A 14,022-nucleotide genomic window follows, 5' to 3' on the forward strand; every position below is an offset into this window, starting at 1 on the left:
AACTCGTCCAGTGTTTCATAAAGTATCGGATACAGTTGTGGCAAAATGCCGTGATCCAATGTGGGGAAGAGGTGATGCAAAAAATGATCACCGAAATGTGTCAGCACCAAGAATTGTGATCCCTTAATGTCGCTACGATCGATAACGGTATCCAATTGATAGAGACCCCAATCGCGATCTTCACGTTGGGCATCGCCGTCATGAAAGATTTTCGGATCGTGATGGGCGGCATTCAAGCCGATAACGCCAAAAATGAAGCTTGCCAAACCGACAATAACAACCCACTGTCTGAGTACAGTTAGTATGGGTACGTTTGCCACCAGCAGCATGAATAGTGGGAGCGTAAAGCCAATCGCGTCGTGCCAAAATAGAATGTTCCTACGCAAGAGAGTGACTGCAATTCTAAAATTAAAGAACGAAATTGTGTTATTTTCGAAACTGCATTCGAAACCTCTCTATAACGCACCTCAAAATGATTTGGAATGGAAATATGAGCACATAAACAATGGGCTGTATGGTGACGGAGAAGAGGCGATGCCACTGGGTGTGTAGGCGAGAGTTTGGCCACCAGCAAAGCCAAGGCTCAAATAGTGACATCTCCAGATCGTTCAACGAATTCGGGTAGACGTGGTGAGACATTGCATGCAAAACGCGCCAATTGCAGAAGTTCATCAGCGAAAAGTTGAAAGTATACATCTGCCAATTGTCCTTGCGATGCAAGTAGTTGTGTGTAGCAATGGTGAGCCAGGATAGCGACAAGCCGGCAAAGAGTTCAAATATTATATAGCCGGTGTAGGCGCAAGCGAATGCGAATACGAAAGTCGATAGCAAGAGGCCGAAGTGCATGAGCTGCGGAATGAAATCAGAAAATAAATATTAAACTCTTTTGACAGCAAACAATTTCAGCTGTTTCAACTCACATCTGTTCTCCTTGCTGGCTTAAAATCTACTTCCTTCAATTTCTCGCGCACGCGTGACTTCAGCACCCTGTAGAAGCCGTTCTCGTGCAATGTGAACTTGTAATTGCGCGGTTTAGCGGCACTGCGTACGTGAAATTTGCTCAGCATCTGTTCTGGTTTCTTCGAAATGTGATGCGATTCAAATGCTTCGGTTATGTCTGTGCCCTTTGTCCATTCCAGCCAGAAGGCACCGCCCGGATGGCGCGTGATGAAGTCGGTTAAGTCGTAGAGCTCATCTTTAATACGCCAGAATCCTTCAGCTTCGTCGTCCTTTCGTTTGGCAGCGACCCAGCTGAAAGCGTAAAAATACATACATACATACATATGTATTTTAAATGAACAAAATTGGAAAGTCTCAGCAAACATTTGGCGTCCATAAGTGAGTCTTTAAGGTGTCCTTTACTCTACTTTACTCTTTATTTTGGACTCTTTTGAACAACTTTTTTGGCCTCATATATGAATCATTTCAGACTCCTTTTGGGGCTCTTATCGGCCTCATAAATTACCACATTCGGCCTCCTATTTTAGATTGTTCTTTGGGTCTTATTTAACACTATATATTTGCAAAGGAATTCAGCAAATATTTTTTTCAAATAACATACATATATATGTACTTATGTACGTGCATATACACATTCCAACACGTATTTAATAGCAACAGCTGCAGCTAAATTTTGTTAATTTTTTGTTTTCTAATTATTTTAAATTTCTGAATAAACAAGTTTAGATATAAATTTCCAATGTTTATTGGTTTTATATTGGCACAAGGTGTTGGCTCATAACTTGGATCATATGCATGATTCAATAACAGAAAGGTTTTGTAATAAAACAGTCTTCTCGCTCCCACACATAAAATCGGCTCCTTTACTTGTGCAGAATGTTGCTTACTCTAAAGTTTCTAGTGATATTAGTAGTAAAACCAAAAATTCTTTATACTCATGATACAAAAAAGAAGGTAGTTTCATTACTACTATTTTTTGATTATAAAGCAGAATTTTGACATTTCTCCAGATGTAAACATTAAGCATAGCTTTGCCACATTGAAATTTTTCGATAGGGGAGATTTTCTTTTAAATATTAAGGAGTAAAATTTACATACAAACAATAGTAAGTTGATGTGTTCGATAATCAAATTTGAACGTTTTTCTCAAGCGTTTAAAAGGTCCTTTGAATAATATCGATGTGAAGTGATGAAGAAATGAAATAAAATCTAGTTTTGAAATATTTATTTATTAAAAAGCTGTTTTTCATTTTATTTTAAACAAAATAAATAAATTTACATAACAAAACTCTCTTTTCTTTATAGTCCGAAGAAGATGTATTGTTATTGTATTGTATTAGCCAAGCTGCACTTAACGCACTACTTACTTCCAGACTCTGAGTGCCAGTTCAATCGGGAGTACCTCTTATTATGCGTTATCGCGCATATCGAAGACAAATATCCTCTTCATTTTGTAAATATTTTTTACAATTAATAAATGATTATTGAGGACTAGGTATGGCAGCACGAAATGTCACAATCTGCTTAATTGTCAGGTAGTTAATATGGCGCCCGAAAAGTGACAATGAAACTACCTTCTTTTTTGTATCATGTTCATACTAAATATTCGTTGGCGTCACCTTCGTTTGCGTAATTTTCTAGAACAAGTGTAGAAAAGCGACCGTTTAGCTATAAAATAACCAAAAATGCCGATTGATAGAACTTTTTGCGCTGATTTGAACGATACCAAATTTATTTGGCGCAGGTAAAAGATAAAGAAGATATAAGAGGTTTATTTGTATTTTTTATTATCACCAAATTGTTGAAACCCAAAAGTAGATCATGATAAAACACGTAATATCGAATTAAAGATAATAACTTGTACTTTCTAAATAATATAAATTTCTTTACCATTAATTATGCAGTTTTTTCAAAAAAGGTTATTTCATGAAAAAATAACATTTGTTCGTTTTTTAGTGGTTTCGGTTTAAAAATACAAAAAGCTATAAATTATGTACATCAGCTGAAGAACAAATTAATTATCTTTATGGTGACGTCATTCGTTTTTTAATCGGTTATAGAGTTCATAAGGTATTAATATTTAAAATATCTAAAAACTGAACTTTAACCTTCTCAATTTTTTACTTGCGCTAAATCATTTTGGCGTGGTTGAAATGAGCATAAAAAGTTCTATTGATCTGCATCAAAAATGGATATTTTTATGTATTGTTTAGTATTCCCATTAAAACACCAAATATATTGCAAATTCGCATAGAATTAATAATACACATTTTACTTATAATTGTATACCTTGTATACTTTTTGTATTACCATTCTACTACCGTTTCCGCAAGATGCGATCACATTCTTCCCCTTTCTCCTACTTCCAAAATACAAATCTAGATAGTAAAGGAGTGTAAAATTTTAGCTGTCACAAATTACACAACCTTGTATTATTGAATCATGGATCATATGTATAGGATTCCTAAAAGATTCATATAAGAGTAAAAAATTTTTTGTTTTTGAAACTCATATTTCTTACCTACCTAGGAGAACTCCTTTCGGGCTCATATATTCTGAACCATGGTACAATAAAAACAGGTAGAAGCCAAATTGACATCAAACCTACAAAAGTCAAAGTTTTCGGGAGAGTAAAAATAAAAATGAGCGTGTGTAAGGAAAAAAAAAAAAATTACATTTCGCTGGTTGACGTTTTTGAGTAAATTAGAAGTTTTGCTTTTATTTATTTATTTTCTTTAGTTAAAATTTGTTAATTTGTATATTGTTTTCTATTTTTGATTTATAAGTTGCAGTGTTATTGGAGGGACTTTCCGGCATAAGGGTCATAGGAACAGCACTTGGCATCAAACGTGCCTTTCCTCTACCTCCCGGTGCATTTATGAAATCTGCTGCTTTAAAATGTTTAACGCACAGCAAGGCATTTCGCTGCAGCTCTACCCCACAGCTGCTTTCCCAACGCTCCTTACGCCAAGTACATTGAGGCACGTTAAAAAAATGAGTGCTGTCTTCATTATATTTAACACCACATAAAAAACAGCGCTTCAGGTGTTGCATTTTTAACACATACACTAAGTATAAACCGCACAACACTACAAAAATTCAAATGCTAATTAAAATTTGTCATTAACGAACATTCAAAAAAAGAACGACATGTCACTCAAAGCGTAACGAAATATAGGAAATAAAAGGAAAACAAGTTGAAGTTCTCATGAGAGCAACGTCATTTTGGCTTCCACCTGTATTTATGTGCCTTGATTCTGAACGCTCAGTAAATGTTTGCGGAGAGTAACTACATACATAAGTAAGTACAGTAAGTAAAGAGATATTTACGCCTGAAATTATATAACATGTTTTAGTTTTCCACTTTAGTCATCTATTTTTATTCGGTAGGAAGTACATTTTTGGGTCCTATGTCCATTCATTTCAGGAACCGTAACAGTTACAACTTTTATTGAAAAAAATCGCTCTTTAACATTTATTTTTTGACTTTTATTTAATTACTTCTTAAATAACCGTTATTTCTGACTTTTATTTTATAAATCCAAAATAACAATTATTTTTGATTTTTGTCTAAACAATTGCAAATAACAGTTATTTTTGATTTTTAAATTATATGTCTCAGATAACAGTTATCGAAGACTTTTATTTATAAAAGTCATAAATAAAAATCAGTCACTGACCTTTATTTTTTAAATCATACTTATAAAAGTAATTTGTATAAGTCGTAGTAAGCTTTTGTTTCCCAACACCTTCTTAACTGCAAAGAATGTTAATGACTTTTATACGAATGATTAAAAAATAAACTCGGTGACTGATTCATAAGTATATTGATGACTTTTAAAAGTAAAAGTCACTGACTGATTTTTATTCGATGACTTTTATAAATAAAAGTCTTTAATAACTGTTATCTAAGACATATAACATAAAAATCAAAAATAATTGTTATTTTGGATTTATAACATAAAAATTACAAATAATTGTTTTTTCCTTTTAATTTTGCATAAAAATTTATTTTCAAATTTGAGTCTCGGTGAAAAAAGAAATCGGTATGTATTACTTAGTTGTAGAACATTTGCTTCATAGTGAATTTTTCCATGACAGTAACCATCAACAACTGTTATGTTCGGTCCCTGGTTTATTTGTTTATATTTTTTTTAAATGTTGTATTATATGTACATATACTAATATGTGTATATGTATGTACATCTGTATGTATGAAAAAATTCCCGTCTGTTGTCACTTATTTCGTAATTCTTTGCATTGGTCAAGGTGAAACTCAGATTTTGTTCAGCACTACGACGCCAATTTATTATTCAATATTTAATTACATATAATTAAGCAAATACGAGTACTCCGTCACCGTCAAATACTAGAGCGCAACTTATCTTCGCATATCTCATCTGTTAGCGGGCCAGTTATTGTGGCAACCTGTTTTGCTATTTGAAAAAAGTGCATTCAGACATTTATCAATTCTTTGTACTAAACCAATATGAAATGTAAACCTGTAAAAATAGCAATTCCGAATATTCAACCGTATTCATATATTGGCGTAGGTAAAGTTTACTTGAGTTGAAGGTTCTTGGCGACAAAATTCAAAAAAAAAAAACAAAAAGAAACTGTGAATCCTATTAAACCTGTTCTCTTGCGGATTTAATGAAAATATTATGCTATGTTTCAAATAAGGCCGTCTGTCAAAGTAGGGTTTTAAATTTATCTGCTCTTTACTTACAAACTTTGTTCTAAAAAAAAAAAAAATGTTTTTGAAGGGCACTTACATTTTAAGACCTACTTGAGTAATATATTTAAAGATGGCTGAGCGATATTTTGTATCAAAGCCAAATTTACATTTCTTACTGAAATCATTGCTAACTTTTCTACAAAAAATGTTGCCTTTTCGTTGCCCTCTCCTTAGTAAATATTTGTGCGAAAAGGGCAATTAGAAGGTAACATTTTTCGGTAGAAAAGAAAACGCTATTAACCTTGGACTAAAGTTTAACCCTCTTTCATCTAAGGCTACCTTGAGGCACGATAAATTTTTCAAAACAGCTGATATTTGTTTTGGCGTTAAAAACGTTAGAATATTTTCGTAGGCATTTTATTGGCTTTATTCTCACTTTAGTGTCAAAATTTGGTGAATTCAGTCAAAGTAAAACTCTAAGAACCAAAAAATTAAAGTTATTTTCACTAGATTCGATCTAAAATTTAAAAGTAAGGCCAAATTCCAGATGAGCTATTTAAGTAGAGACTGTTGATTAACTTAAAAAACTAATTTTCAAATCATATACTTAAACTGAATTTAAACGAAAAATATTGGGCCTTATGAATAAAAACTAAGCAATTGCTTTTACTTAAATTTTTGGACCCTTTCCTTAAATTTATTTGAATAAATCGAAACCTATGTATGTATGTATACCCCGAAGGACGAATGTATTTTGTCAAGGCACAAAATTAGTTGTTTTTTATTGGGCAGAACCTATTTCCTTTCGGAATGGTAAGTTTCGTTAATTCTGCTTTTAATTTCCCTGCGTGGACACATTTTGTGCAGATCCACAGTATGTGGTTAGGAGAATGCCCAAACACTGCACGGACGAATCGACCCATAAACCATAATCTCATTATAAACATATGTTCTGTTGGGAGAGTGCTTTGTGAAGATTCGGCTCAGTTTGGTTGACTCTTTGTTATCCTTTAGATGGAACCTTCAAACTTATTTAAGATTGCATTGTAGTTGGCCCAGATCCTACTTCTGTAACATTCGTTGAAGAACTTCTTTACCTCATCTGCCTTCTAATGGCAGGGCACTTGAGTGACCTACGAGGACAACCTCGGACGCGAAGGTCGGAAAAATCCCTGCCTAAAAGCATTTATTTAGAAGTGCTCCCAATTTTTCCAACAGGGAAACAAAGGAATATTTACAAAAATGTGTTTTTCAAGAAATGAAATATAGAGCTTTTTTGTTATTATTATTTTTATTTAATTTTGTCGTCGTGAATAAGTCCCCTTTCAGACACACGTCAAGTCTTGAAAGCAATTTTTTTCGCATTCTCTTTTGTGTTTTCTATTTGCTTCCACACGCGTCAACTTTAATTGAATTCAAGTCCTTGGTTCTTTAAATGGGAAGCAACGAAAAGATCAAAAGAGACAAGAAAACTTGAAACGAATTGACGGTACGGAGGTATCTGTACTCTTCCTCTCTCTTCTCACCTCCTTCGCCTACGAACGAGCAGACTTGAAAGCAAGACTTGACGTGTCTGAAAGGGGACTAACTGAAAAGATCACTCATACGCACAGTTGCCCAAAATGAGTTCTTTTCGGTAGGGTTGAGCACTTCGTTACGAATGATTGTGTTTAGTGTGGACTAGAATTGGGAACGGGATTAAATATTCAATCCCGATCCCGCTCATCCTGAAACACAAATTTTTAAATCCCGAACCCGCCGATCCCGACAGTTTTCAGAATTGAATTCTTGGAGGTATTTTCAAATCGGCCCAGCTCACGCAAATCTTAGTATTTTTCCGAAATATTTTGGTGCAAATCTTAAAATATAATAGATTTTACGATTCCAATGGAAAAACAGTGCCGATTTTTATTTTTTTTTGTATGGGGAGTGATGCAGTCTAATATACGTACATACATGCGTATAAATTGACTCACCCTTCGCAAGTCTTGATCAACGAATCCCGATAAATTGGATATTTTCGCACTACGCTCGATGTCATCCAGTCTTCCTGCTTAGTCATATTACTCACATCACAGTTTCTCATTGCGGAAACCGTTATTCGTCACTTTGCATACACTAATGGTAGGCACACCTTAATCCTGGCGGTGCACTGCAGTTCAAGCTGCTATTTATGTATAATAAAGCAAACGTTTATAAACGCGGATCCGATTTTTAGTTTTGTTTATTTAATTAAAACAAACAAAAAGAAGCCAACTAACAAAAGCGATGAGACAGAGTAGGCAATATTAACATATATGTATGTATGTATGTATGTATGAAGTATGTGTGTGAAGTTTATTGGAATTGCAAATTCGCGAAGGTCAATGGTCGACAGCAATGATAGCAGCAGCGTAGCACCGGTGGCAGTTGCGCTTCACCACTATGTATCAGCGCAAACTAGTGGCTTTCGTTTCGTATTTCTGAGCGGCGTTTTCTCTGTTTATCTGATACGTCACTTAATACACTTAAAAGCGATTGAGCGTTGAACGCGAATTATTTTTTTGTGCGCTTTTTGCTTTAGTTCTCGGTTCTGTGCGACGCGTTGCGTTCTTCTTTATTGACTAAGCATGGGCGGCTGACCGAAGCACGCTTTTGTTTGTCAGCGCATCAACCGACCTCAGGCGGTCTGTGGGTTACAAAAAAGCAGCGCAGTAATCGCAATTTTTACTCTCTTCCACTTGAGATTTGTTATTTTTTATGGCATACTGTAAATATAAATAATTTTATATGTGATTTGTATGTTTACAGTTTTGTGCTGATAGGTTGAGCGCAGTTGCTGCCAAACAAGAGATTAGAGCGATATTATTGAGTACGAAAATGCATCCGCTTATATTTTGATTAAAATGCGGCAAGTTGCTGACTGCGTTGCATTCGCAATCTACTCAGAAATGCTTTGTTTTTCTATTTAAATAGCAACAATAATAAATGCAAAATGATTGGCCCAGCTTCTCCTCCAATTTGGGGTATGCGTACAATTTTCCGTCGCCTCCAAATGGCAAAAGGTTTTATAAGAAACCTTTTCAAGGCAGAAAAACATGCAATAGTTTGCTATTGCCTGCCGAGGGGCGACTGAAGTTAAAAAACGTTAAGTTTGGTTTCCACGCGAAGCTTCTTCGTTCTATTACTCGTGTGAACCTGCATGGCGTTATAACGCAAAAATTTTATTTAACACTTTAAACAGGTGGAAAAACTCTACAAAAACCTAAAAACTTTTCCAAAGCGATCCGTGTGCTTAATTTCATTTAAACCCATCCAGCCGTTTCTGAGTGAAGAAAGGATTCGCATGGTTCGGTATCTCTAATTTTAAATCACACTGCCAAGCTATTTAATTTTGCATCTCATTCTTGAAATTCGAGAGGACTGTGCACATCTGATGACATTCATAAAAATGGCTTCTATATAGATAGCTATGACTTTTAGAATAGGTTGTAACGCTTTTCAAAAATATTTTCAAACTAAAATCATTTTAAGTCTCTTTCGTCTAAAATTGAGATCCATATTTCAATTAACTGAGCAGTTAAATTGAATTTGATTTTTCAAATATGTACTTGATAAATCTTAAATAATGTCCTTCTTAACCTATTTCGATTTATAAACATCTTTTAGTAGTTCATTTAACTTAATAAATGATTAAATAATTGAATTTAACTTTTCAAACTGGTGGTAACTCTCTTCAAATACTTCGAAAATATTCTAGGTATTCAAACTAAAGATTTCTTAACCCTCCTTTGTTTGGGACTCATATTTTAATATTTTAAACAATTTAATTAAATTCGAATTCTAAAATAGGTGGCAATCCTTTTCAACACATTTTCAAACTAAAACCATCGTAAACCTCTTTCGTCTGACACTCATATTGCTATACATAAATTACCTAATTGCTGCAATTCAAGTTGAATTAGATTTTTTCAACATGTGGCAACCCTCTCCAGATACCCCAAAAATATTCAATATCTTCAAACTAAACATTTCTTAACTCTCTTTCGTTTGGCAACCAAATTTTAATATTACATATAACTTGTGTAAAATTTAATTAAAGTTGAATTTTAAAACAGGTGGCAATCCTCTTCAAACTTAAGCCTTTCTAAATCTCCTTCGTCGGTCAGCAAAGTTGTGATATCTTTCTAAATGTATAAAGCCTTTTCAATCAAGTTTCACTTCAATTTTTTTTTCTAATTTAGATGTTGCTCGAACCAGGGATAGAACCCGGGCCGTACAGAGTGGTAGTATGTATCTCTAACCACTCAGCCATAGCATATAAATATAATAAAATATAATCATAAAGAACTCTAAGCCGCATGCACATAAAATGTTTAATTGCTACTTTAAGTGCTCACAAAATAACCTTTAGGATCAAAGTCATAAATAGATAGACTACTAGTAGCGTTTGAAAAACTTCAATATCTTATGCATTTGCGTATGTATGTATGTAGTTATTTAAAAAAAAACAATCATGAAGCTTATATGAGCCGAATATTGATTTTCTAAACGTCACAAGGAGCTGCAAAAGCACAATTATTATATTAGTACAACTGAAATAAACAAGTAAAATGAATCGTAGTTTTAGTGCATCCAACATTAACATTTTTAACGTTAACATTTTTTTTAAGTCTAGTTTCAAATTAAAATATGTTTTGTTAGGTCTACTCCTCTTTAACGTTGACATTGAGTTTGATTAAAAATTTAATTAATTCTTTGAAGGGGTTTAATTAAGTACAGCTATGAATTTTCTCTGACCCAAACCTCCATATTGTTATCTGATCTTACTTTGTTTTTTTGGAGGGGTGTAGGTTAGGTCGCCTGCCCGCGGTATACTCTGGATAACGCTAAATGACCTAAAGCCTGAACGGTTTAGTGAGCGTCTTATCTCCAGACCTAAAATAAACCCCCAGGAGGTGGTGTCCGTCTAGAGGGTGTGAAGAAAAAAAGATGATGGTGCAGGGAGTCAGATACCTACATATTAACTATTCAACAGTACTATTCAGCAATTCTTCAGGCTTGGCAGTGGAACCCCAAGCTACGAATGCTACTGGAAAGAAAGCAGGCAAGCAGCCGTAGAGAGAAGTTCAGTGGAGATCAAGCTAATCGGATCCCATCTTCAGAGTATTCCATCGGCAACGCTTCGAACGAGGACGATTCGTTGGCGTAGACAGGCAACGTTGATGATATTGGTCCCGAGGCTGACATATTGTGAGATATTGTTACTCGGTGAATCGTTCCGGACTTCCACTTCTGTGGCAGCCCACCACTAGATCGAGAGCAAAAAGAAGCTTAGCCGATATCAGAAGGACACACATCCCATCGGAGATTCATCATCCTTCAGAAATATTTTTAAATATTTTTATGCAGATTTTTTAAGCTTAATCTGTTTTATCATATGAGGTAATTTTTTTTTCAAAAAGTTCCTTAAGAAACTATTTTTATTAATAAAAAACTCCATTTTTGGAGGTATTTTCAAATCGATCCAGCTCACTTAAATGTTAATGTTTTTCCGAAATATTTTGGTGAAAGTCTTAAAATATAATAGATTTTATAATACCAATGGAAACACAGTACCGTTTTTTTCTGTATGGAGAGTGATGCAGTCTAATGAACATACATACATGTATGCATTATGTGTGTATGTGTATGTTTATTCGTCAAAATAACATTCGCCTTACTAAAGCTTTAAAAAAAATGATGAGTTATTCAATAAAATTTTGAATTAAAAAATTATTTATAAGACCGGTATGCTAGATCCACACGTTGATAAACATAAAAATATTCCATGCTGACCCGGTTCGTGGAATTTAATAACCCATTTGGAAAGTAGGTAAGCACCTTACTTGATAATCCAAGTTCTCTTTCACATTCTAGTACCAAAATTGTTATCATGACTGATGTTGTCTATCAGTAAAGCACAAAATGAATACCTCCAATTTTTGCCTTACTAAAAGATGTTGTAAAATAATGTGCCGCCAAAGCTACAACCGAACGCCGAACTACGCCGAGCTTTCTACGGATATAATTTATTTGGCAAAGCGGTTATGTCTGATACCAGATGTATAATCTGAATTGCTATTTCCATAAGGCGGCGAAGCCTTAGTTAAAGTAAGGGAAATGGTAAGGAACGCCGGGAGCTGGGTATGTTTCTGGTAAGGCATTATTACGTGCTTATATTTCCTACTGGGAAGTATAGTATTTAATAAGTATAATAATTTTTGTCAGAAAAATAACCAAATACAAATAATTAATAGAAATTAAATTCTATTGGCGAAGCATTAACTATGAAAAGAAGGCGGGTATAAGTAAATGGTGACAATTTTAATGACGATTGCAAAGTATTTCTTTGGATGACAGAAAGGCAGATATTTATATACTATTTTTATATTTTTAATATGTATGAGAACATATTTATTTATACATATATCGGATTTCGGATATCTTTACTTTCATGGTGATCAATATTTCGAAATTTCTAGTTTGCTGTATCAGCATATGAACGCAATTTTATTTGCTGTTACAACTAAGGGAACCCTGATAACAACTAACAATTACAATACACATATTTATGCAGTAAGTACATACATACATTAGGGTATTCGATTATTCGGTTTCTTTGGAAAACCGGTTTCAGAGATATTCGAAAAAATGGCAATTTAAAAAAAACTGGTTCTCCATTTTCAAATTAGGAAAATACCGGATACAATGGTTTTAATTTACATTTTTTCTCTACAGTAACACTTGCTGTTAACCAGAAATCATGCCCAAAAATATATGACTACTAAAAATAGGTATACCTTTAATTTAGAAAACATTAAGGCAAAATAAGTTTCAAGTATTTTGGATTACAAGTAAAACAGAAATCAATTATTTAGTGAAAAACTCACACTTAATGGGGGTTCACCGATCTTAACCTTCCTTTGTCGGGAAAAACTCGAGCTTGTATTTCGAATACAACATCCGCTGAACTAAAGCGGCAATTCATCGGAAATGAATGAACACTCTCGTAAACTCTCACCCATTGAATACTATCGTCGGACAACATGTAGTCTATTCACTGATTTAGACAGAGTTTAGTAAGTAAATGTGAAATTAATAAAAATATTCTATTAGGGAAATCATAAGACGCATTAACCGTCGTTAAATCTTTAAAATTTTGTTATGTAAAACTAGTAATTTTTAGCAAAAAAAAAACCGACTTCAACTCCCATATAAAAAAAATATATATATATATATATCTCATGATCCGCTGATCGGATCTTAACCAGATTAGTATGGGACCACCTCTGAGAATTATCGAAATCGGTTGACGTGGTCCAAAGTTATGCGGTAGCATACATAAAAAAAAAAAAAAAAAAAAAATATTCCGACGAACTGATAACCTCCTCCTTTTTTGGAAGTCGGTTAATAACGGTTGAAATGATTTTAAGGGATGCTAATTATATATTTTTATCAATTTAAAAACATTTCGGTGTAGTTAGAAATCCTCTAAACCCATTTATAATTTTACCATGGTATGTAGGTACTTTTAAAAATCTCCCGGTATTGTACATCCGGTATAGGCATCCATATTGGGGGACTGAATGCATTTTCTTAATGGACCTTCATTTAATTATTCTTAGTACCGTTATTTCTAGTCCATTGTTCTTACATATTATTCATTAGTGCGCAATTAATTTTCAGATATTTTTTGTAAGCATTACATTTACAAGAATCAATAGCTGAATTTGCATTATTTTTACTAACACACTTTTCTATTTCAACTTTTACCTATTTATTGCCAATCAATATTGCTTATCATTTCAACATAACTTGAGTGTAATGTTTCACTAAACGCGAATATTGCGAAATAAACAATGACTTTCGCAACGGAATGCGCAGGCCTGTCTATAAACAAAGCAAATAATTGGAAAAATACCTACGAAACGAACACCCCATTAAACTACATATTGAGAAAACCACCAAAGTTGAATTGGGGTAATCTGGGGTAATCTCAAACATATCACATGCGCAAGGGTTGAACTGAACTTTTACGCAAAATCACGTGAACAAAAAGTATTTACAAATTCAATTTTGTAAAGAGATTTATAAAACAATTTGAATGCATTCAGCAGCAGCAGCTAACATCAAAATGCAAACTTTTGCTCCAATATTTACTTACAAGTAAGTTATAAATAAAATGAAATGCAAAAATGAGATCAACAAAAATAAGCTGATAAGCAATGGACAATATTGCTCACACAGGGCGTCAATGTGTATGACTGACAGTGGCTTAATAGATTTGATGCATAGCTATTTATTTGTGAAATTTTTTGTTTCTGCAATGTTGATAAGAAATCGCTTGTCATTTTGTTCCAGCA

At 33.8% G+C, this 14,022-nt stretch overlaps 1 protein-coding gene across 1 annotated transcript in view; it reads right to left on the reverse strand.

Moving 5' to 3' along the window:
- LOC118741322 (cytochrome b5-related protein) overlaps positions 1-8,388 on the reverse strand; it is an 18,646-nt gene extending 10,258 nt beyond the window's left edge. Inside the window, exons 1-4 of the mRNA XM_036473257.1 lie at positions 7,615-8,388; positions 921-1,251; positions 467-849; positions 4-402 (exon numbers count right to left, since the gene is read on the reverse strand). Of these exons, the coding sequence (XP_036329150.1) occupies positions 4-402; positions 467-849; positions 921-1,251; positions 7,615-7,724 (1,223 nt within the window). The 5' untranslated portion in view covers positions 7,725-8,388. The remainder of the gene's footprint in view (positions 1-3; positions 403-466; positions 850-920; positions 1,252-7,614) is intronic.
- Between the last annotated feature and the right edge of the window lie 5,634 nt (positions 8,389-14,022).

The sequence above is a fragment of the Rhagoletis pomonella genome, unplaced genomic scaffold (genome assembly GCF_013731165.1).
Source record: "Rhagoletis pomonella isolate Grant_MI unplaced genomic scaffold, Rhpom_1.0 Rhpom_scaffold_00006, whole genome shotgun sequence".
In the NCBI taxonomy this organism is placed as follows: Eukaryota; Metazoa; Arthropoda; class Insecta; order Diptera; family Tephritidae; genus Rhagoletis; species Rhagoletis pomonella.